Genomic DNA, 8,514 nt, shown 5'->3' with positions numbered 1-8,514 from the left:
TTTTTCTCTTCATTTTTCTTTTTTCTTTTTATTTTCTTTCTTCTTCTTCTTTTTTATTTTTTATTTTTTTTTATTTTTTTAGCAGAAAGCATTATCTAAATTAAATTGGTAATGCAAGTCTGACTCTCCCACCAAGTCCATTTCTCCGGCCAGCTGGCCTTCCTGCCTGTTTATATTCTCTAGGAACATTGTGGAGATAAGATTTCCCACATGCCAAGGTGATGCTTCATCTTCGCGCCCGCGTCTCTTTTTGGGCAGAATGATGGTATCAGTACTGAAGCATCGGTCGCTGCCCTGCCTGGCCGCCCTCCTCACACCCATTCGGACCTTCTGGTCCCTAGGAGCGCGGCGCTCCCAGTGCCAGCAGGCGGGGCATGAGGCTGCCACGAACTGGATGGACAGTGCAGGGCCGACTGACTGCAGGGCGTTAAGGAATACTCGCTGCTAGGGTCCTGGGGGTCCCCTCTGAGGGGCTTGCCCCTAGGCTTTGTGCAAGCCCTAGGCAGCTTGTCGCTGGCTGAAGACAGCCCCTCATTCTCGTCCTCATCTTGAAGCTCCATCCGCCGGGACACAGCAGACTGACCACTGGGGCTGTGGGCACCTTGTCGTCCGGTCCACAAGTCAGGGTGCGCGAGCGCCGCCCTTTCCTCCCACCGCGCTGTGGAGGCCGCGGGATCCGTCCTCCTCCCGGCGCTGCCTGGTCCCCCGCGCGTCCTCCTGCGCGCGCTGCAGAGTAGGTCAGCCACGCTGAGCAGCATCGAGAGCGCACTGAGCGCCCAGAGGAAGAGCATCAGGATGGATTTCTCCGTGGGCCGAGAGATGTAGCAGTCCACCGCCCCAGAGCAGGGAGAGTGAGTGCAGAAGAATCTTTTAGGGACCGAGAATCCGAAGAGGAGGTAATGCAAGGCCCCGAAAGCTGCCTCCATCAGGGTCCTCAGACAGAGGTGCACGATGTAGCCTGAGGAGAAGTCTGGCACCAACAGGCTGCGTCCCTCTCTGCAAGGCAGCAGGCAGCGATTATCCCCAGGGCTCGGGTCAGCATGGTCCTGGCACCCGGGACAGCCATCTGCCTCGAAAGATTCCCGGGCAATGAGCTCGGATCCTTTGTGCAGCACATAGACACTGAAAACCGCAGAAGGAAGGAGGACAGACACGCTTTGGACCAGCCAGAAGCGCAGGTGAGACACAGGGGAGAAGATATCATAGCAGACATTGGCGCACCCTGGCTGCAGAGTGTTGCACACAAACCTCTCCTGCTCGTCCTGGTAGACAGGGGACCCGGCGACAAGGATTACCACCATCCTCAGCAAGATCATGAAGATAAGCCAGATCTTTCCTGAAAAAGAGGAGGAGGATGGGCATCGTCACCATCATACAAACATACTTCCTCCTAACAATAGTGTTTAAGTATTTACCGGGGCTGAGAGTGAAGTGAGGAGTCCGTAAGCATGCATTTTAGTAACAGCAACAGTATCAGCTAGTTAGCACAACTGACAAATATTTATTGAGCATTTTCAATGTGTCAGACACATTGTGAACTACTTGTTCACATTGTGAAATGCTTTGAGATTAGCAGATTAAAAAAAAAAAACATAGATACTAAAAATGTTTACTCTGACTAGTAGTTCAGACCTTTCAATGAAAGATCTAGAAAGAAAGTTAGGCTGAGCAAATTAATGTGCAAAAAAGATCTTACTCTTCTTAGGAAAATAAGCTTTTAAAAGAATGTTAGAACATTCCTGTAACTGTGGATAGCTGATAAAACTGTTAAGTTCACTTTATTTTTTTATGATAATGGTCCAGAAGACCTTATTCGACAAGGGGGTTTGTATTTAATGTTGCTTTAAGGTACTTGAAATCAGATATCTTTATGAACCTTCAATTTCTCAGAGTTTTCAGTAATTCAGAATTCCTTTCCCCCTATTTCAATTGTTATGAATTAATGAGGTTTGTCTTTTTTCAACTTATTCTGAATAAATGTGACCAAGCCAGAAAATCAAAATAACTTCAAGAGTCCTCTTTTCGCTTTATGAGCAAACTATTTTGGAACATATTTAAGACTAGGTCAAAATAATTTGTTAATATTTTGTTTTGTGATAAGATACAGAAAACGTCACCCAAAAGCAGAAAAATAAAACTTCATTATAAATGAAGGCAGTTAAAATATATCATTACATAATGAAGTCATTTACTCAAACTTTTGATTTTGTTTATATTCTAGAAAATAATGAGCTAGAGAAGTATCAATGACTTTGTGGACATCTTTTAACCCTTTTCTCAATCCCTTTTTCTAGGACTTTTATGCCTCTACAAAATTTTGACTTGTCTGCACTAACCTCAGAAATCCTTATTATTTTTTTTGTTAAAAAAAATAACCAAACTTGGTGCTGTAGGCATAAAAAAAATAAAAAAATAAGGGGATTATAAACTGACAAGTTCCTTGCAATCTGTGAGGTCTACCAGAGGTTGCCTCGCCTAAAAATTAAAAAAATAAATAAATAACAAAACTAAAATTGGGATTTGATTTAAAGCACACAAGAGAAATTGCTAATCTCTACAAATTAAGCTTCAAGATTACATCTTAAATAGATGAACAAGAAGAAAGCATAATTGAGACACTAATTTCTCTTTAACGTTTACTGTATTGTTCTTTTTCCTGGTAATGTGACCAGAGAAGAGTTATATAAAAACACCCTGTCCATCTACTTCAGTCTTCAGACTCAACACCAGAATGTCAGAGTGAAGAGGCCCTGTGAGAGAAATACATGCACAACCAAGATTTCCTTAAATGTTGGTGGAACTGAGGAGCAATTAGAAGAAGCTTGAACCCACAGCTCCCTTTGCTCCAGCAGTACTTAGGCCTTTCTCTTGGGGGTAGAACAGGCGAACCTATGAAAATGAAAAACAGAATAAGAGCTCTGGGGGTGTTTCCTATACTCACCCACAATGGTCATGTTGCAATTTAATGTGATGATGAGGAACCCCAACAAGTCCAAACGGTCCATGCTTCCAGAATGTCGCAGTCTTAACATTGCTGGAACTGTGGAAAGCCTGTGATCTCCAAGGCAGAGGTAAATCTCTGCAGGAATAAATGTATCTTAGCTACAAAAGACTTAAAAGTGAGAGCTGGAGATATAAAAGGAAAGATTTGAGCCCAAGAGCAAGAGGTCAGTTTTTCTGTCTCCAAGTTGAGACGGCCTGGAGCTGTTTGCCTCTAAGGAAAAGCATTCCTGACAACTGCAGTAACCAGAAGACAGCAGGAGTCATCTCTCATTGTGGGCTATTCTTACCCTCTTGGGACATTCCAGGCCTGTGGCAGTGCTCACATGTCTCCACCAGGAGAGAGAGACACTTCAGAATATAAAATAGAAGTGACTACATTTAGCCCAGAAAGAAAAGTTCGGTTAACTAGTTAAGCAAACTCTCTATGAAAAAGGTGTTTCCTCCTCAGAAATATTTCTGCACCACTTCAGTTGTTAAAGGAACACAAAATGTTCAGATTTTGTCTTCTCTATGAAACATAATCCATTATAACCCACACGATTCTTGTCCTCATTCTCAGTTCTCGTACCATTGAGGAAAACATGAACATGCACCTTGGACTTGTGTTCCAACTTTAGGCTGTGGCAATCTTAATCATCCTCTACCTGTTTCCTGTCTGGGTTAGTGACAGGAGCTCTTTACTCTGATATGGAATGCCTGGGTGCAAAGTTGGGATAGCCACCTGGTCACTCCAGACATCCTCTTCTTGCAACAGAAACAGTCTCTATCCCCTAAACCATTCCACTCAGGTTTTGTGGAAGGCAGATATGACATGATGGCATTGAGAGAATCTCACATTTAGTGGGTGTGCAACAACTTATCTCAGTGGAATTTCAATCACTAGCTGGTCAAAAAACCCTTCATAGATTACATCTTTCTTTTGTATCTTCTGACTCCATTTAATCCAGGGCTACTTCCATTGAATCAGCTTCATAAATGTTCATTAAATTTGTAAGAAATATCACTGTTTGGACCTGTGGACATCAATCACAGTTGCGTTGAAATCCTACTGTGGCTGGGGATCTATCATCAGGTGGAAATTATACATTTAAAAAGAATTCTGTCAATTTTCCATGAAAGCTGTTCTTTATGTTCCTCTCTTTTCTTCATTTCTGATCCATTCTTGACTTTAGTAATATCTCTAGAAAGATTCTCAGAAGAAAAGTACAACAAAGCTGCTCTCATCTTTATTCGCATGATGTTTCCTTCCATGAAAAATATATCGAACTCCTTAAAAAGAAGAGCAGTTTTGCCATTTTTTAGTCAAACGCTTAAACATGAGCAATAAAATTTAGAGAAGTTGTAGCTAAGTAAAAACACTGAAATATTCATATGCTCCAAGCATAAAATAAAAGAAAGTATGTATATATGTAGCCTGATAGACTATACATGATATTGGCTTACAAATTGAAATGCTAGAAAAGCAATTACTGAATTTTGCTGTGTGATATAAAAAGCCTATTTTGAATGTGGAGCAAATTAGAATTTTATGACCTTGAGAAAATCACTAAAACTTTTCATACTTTGGTTTTCTCATCAATAAAGTAGAAAAAAGAATGTGCCATTCACCAGAGTGTTTGTGATATGCAACATGAGATCATAGAAATGAAAATGATTTTCATATATAAAAAATTACAAAAGTGTCAGTGACTGGTGGTGCATCAAGTTCGGCCCCTCTGTATTCCCACCTTGGTCTTTACCTTTGTTCCCACACATCTTCTGAACAGCCAAAGCTGCCTGTTTTCTCATAATCTTTATTATTTTTGTTTTTTTCTTCTCTAAATCTGCCCTGCCCTCATTTTTTGTCTTTTTTCTTTTCATATTTTTCCTCATTTTTTTCCTTCTCTGTTATGCTAGGAGACATTTTTACTTTACCTGTAATCCTAACACCAGTGGCTGCCAGAAGCATGATGAGTTCAGGAGAAGAGGAGAAGGATGTAGCAAAGCATTAAACATGTGGCACACTTTGTATGAAAGTATCTAAGAATCAATGGGGAATTTTTTATGTGTGTGTCTGTGAAGTGGAGAGAAGATCTGGGGGAGTATTGTTCCTAACCCAATGGAAAGGAAACCCAGTGGGAGTCAGAAACATGGATATGGCAGAATTGTCTAAGATGCCCAACTGAGATTAGTTTACAAAATGAACTTAGCAGAAAGGAAAGAGAACAACAGAGTCATCTGCTATTCAGCCTGGGCTTCATCTCTCTCTAGCTTAGTGACATTTATTGTGGCTTCAGTTTTACCATCAAAAAACTGGAGATAGTGATATTTCATTTTTAGGGTTCTCAAGAATTAGGGTTAATCTAGAGAAGGTTCTAGCATATTACTTGGCCTTTAAGAAGCTCTACAAATGATAACTTCAGTCAATTCTCATTATTCATGGTATTTATATTCTATAAATTTATCACAAACACTGAATTAGCAAATACTAGGGGCTCCTAGGGGAAATACAGAGTTAGGTTTCTGTGAGCCTCTGGTCACACATTTTTGTCAACCAATCAATATATAACATTGTTTTTCATGTTTGTATTTAAAGACATCTTACTTAACATATATACTACACACACACACACACACATATTATATAATATATTTAATATAATTGGCTCATTAACCTTGAACTCATGGCCTACAGCATTATAACTCATACCTGAACAAAGCTGACCTAATACATGTATTTTCTATTAGGCATATTATAGCCCTCTTGCACTTAGGAACACTAGAGAGCCTTTAGCACTAGGCTTGGGGGACATTTTAAACAGTGAAATCACCAACAAAAGCACAAAAACTTGAAAAATGTGACACTAAAGAGACCACTAAAAAATAGTTGTTTACAGTATGAAAATTGAAATAAGAAGGCAGAGCATCACCTTGTGCCACCTCAGCTAGGAATGCAGGCATTGGGTGACTCAAAGTATTCAGTGCTCTGTGTGTCCAAAAATGATCATGAAAGTCTACAAATACTGTATATCGAGTATAGCAAGTCAGCGAATAATGAGGATTGACTATTTAATAATGCATATCTACTAGAAAGATGAGAAATTGAGGCCATTAAGTGTCTGAATTGACTTTCTGTTCTTAGGGTCCCAAATATGTCATTCTTGAATTATATTTTCAACTCTAGTTCAACTCAACTTCACAGCATCCAGGAATAGAGGCAAATGTTTTCTCACTACCAAGATGGCATCGACGGCATCCTTGAAATTTGTTTATGCAGCAGTTGGGCCTGTTCTTACAAAGCAGAGAGGTGTGACTTCTATCTCAAAGGAGAAAAAGACCATCCAGGTGCTTTTCTCACCTCAGATAATAAGCTTAGCTGAGATCTTTTAAGAGACATTGCAGCAACACAAATCTATCTTCTCAATCCTCCCCAGTTCACAAGAGGGCATACTTGCCAAAGAAGACCTTGCTAAGATCTTGAAGGAAAGTGATTATCTAAACTGCCTGTCAGAGGCAAGCAGATGCAAATCGATAAACATATTCCTTCTGAGTGTGTTCATCTACATTATTCATAAAAGGCAGCACAGATAGGTCCCATAGGAGAATGAAAAGATCCTCAAAAATCCATTTTCCACAGATTTGCTGACTTTTGCAAATGCAGAAATGTAAGTCTGTTTAAAAATCTATTTAGTTCCTCTTCCTAACCCTACAGGTGAAATTAAAGATGTGGTCAAGACTATCCAACCTCAGAACAGAGCTTAAATGGTATCTGGTGTCTACCCTGGCCAGGGAATTTTTGATCTAGAACACATCAAAAGTACACAACAAAAATTTCAGCTGTCCAGAATGTTAAAGAGATCTAACTATCTCTATAATATAGTGTTAGCCCTCTAAGTATTTGAAATTATATTATTTTAACTTTCTCGAGGAAATTTTTTATGGCACCCTTTAGAAACCAGGAAAACGAGCAGAACAGAATGTACAGATAGGAGGGGTACATAGGTATCCAGCAGCCAATCAGAATTGGGCAAAGGTCTTTATTGGTGTGCTTTTTGCTCACAGGCTTTGGGAAGTATGTCAGAACACCCTTCATGGGTGCTAGGGTTGAAATGTTGGTGTCCCTCATCCCTTCCCAAGATTCATATGTTAAATTCCTAACCCCCGAGGTGATAGTATTAAGAAACATAACCCTTTAGAAGGTGATTTATGGAATTAGTGATCTTTTAAAAGAGGTTTGAGAAATATCCCTTCTCCCTTCTGCCATGTGCGGTTACAGGGAAAAGATGGTAATCTATGAACCAGAAATTTCTCTCACCAGATACGAAATCTGCCAGTGCCTTGATCTTGGATTTTCAGTCTCCAAGACTGTGAGAAATAAATTTCTGTTGTTTATAAGCCACCTAGCCTGTGGTATTTTGTTATAGCAGCCCAAATGGACTGAGACACTGTTACATCAGTTGAAATCAAATTCAAAAGATTTTCTCACTCACCAGGCAAGGAGTTATCCTCTTACTCATTGCTGTTATTATCAATAACCTTTTACTTTTCTCTTTCAAAATATCATTGATAGTATAATAAACACAGCTCGGTCAATAAATATTTACTGAGGACCTATGTCTCAGGTACTGCTCCAGGTAGTGGGGAAATGTCAAAGAAAACAAATGCATTTCCCTGCCCTCGTCGAACTTACATTCTAGTGGAAAGTACTGACAATAAACAAAACATATCTTCAGCAAAATGAATTATTAACTAGACAGTGATAAGTGCTAAGGAGGAGAACAAAGCAGAGAATGGAGTAATGGATGCTAAGGTCCAGTGGGGTGTCCAGGGACAGCCTCCCTAAGAAGGGCATATTGGAACAAAGACTGAAGTAGGTGAGGAAGGGGGCCTCCTACTCTTTTTTTTTTTTTTTTAATTCACTTGAACTCAGGGCCACATAGCACATTTTGAGAATTACTATATTCCCAAATCCCTTATAGGGCATGCACATGGACCATACTACCTACTGCAACTTCTCAGTGATATTATTTAACATTTGGTCATAGATTGAAACAGTGGAGCCACATTGCAGAGCAGAGACTCAGTGGAACTATTCCCAGGTGTCCTCACTGGTATCTCATGTGAATACTACAGGTGTCCAGTAGGGAAGCTGAATTTGCCACAAATATGTCTCTCTATTCCTTTTACTGGTGGGATTTTTTGTTTTAAAGTTAAAATTAGTTAAAAATTCCTCAACAAAATAGTCACTGGTAGTCAGAGATAATTAGTAGAGCTATAGGACTGACTTCAAGGTTCAAGAGACTGAATTCAGTCCTGATTCCAACCATTTACCAGTATTTAATTATTAGCAAATATTAACTTATCTAAGCTTGTTTTTTAATCTTTGAAATGGAGACGATGATATGTACTTTATGGAGTAATTCATTCAGTCCAAATGGACTGAACTCTGCCAAGTCTTGAGAATGTAATCAAGAAGAAGGCAATGGGTTCCTGTTTTTGGCAGAAAGATAATCTTAAATGAAGTGAATGAAC

General features: G+C 39.7%; 1 protein-coding gene across 1 annotated transcript; it reads right to left on the bottom strand.

Annotated features, from left to right (window-relative positions):
* Positions 1–311: 311 nt before the first annotated feature.
* Positions 312–3,032, bottom strand: GJD4 (gap junction protein delta 4). The gene is made up of 2 exons (XM_016134979.2): positions 2,942–3,032; positions 312–1,336 (listed from the first exon to the last, which is right to left on the bottom strand). Exons 1-2 carry the CDS (start codon positions 3,030–3,032, stop codon positions 312–314), a joined length of 1,116 nt encoding a protein of 371 aa, XP_015990465.2.
* Positions 3,033–8,514: the final 5,482 nt, after the last annotated feature.

Source organism: Rousettus aegyptiacus, unplaced genomic scaffold, assembly GCF_014176215.1.
Source record: "Rousettus aegyptiacus isolate mRouAeg1 unplaced genomic scaffold, mRouAeg1.p scaffold_m13_p_10, whole genome shotgun sequence".
Taxonomy (NCBI): domain Eukaryota; kingdom Metazoa; phylum Chordata; class Mammalia; order Chiroptera; family Pteropodidae; genus Rousettus; species Rousettus aegyptiacus.
This window is presented reverse-complemented; position numbering and strand designations above follow the sequence as displayed.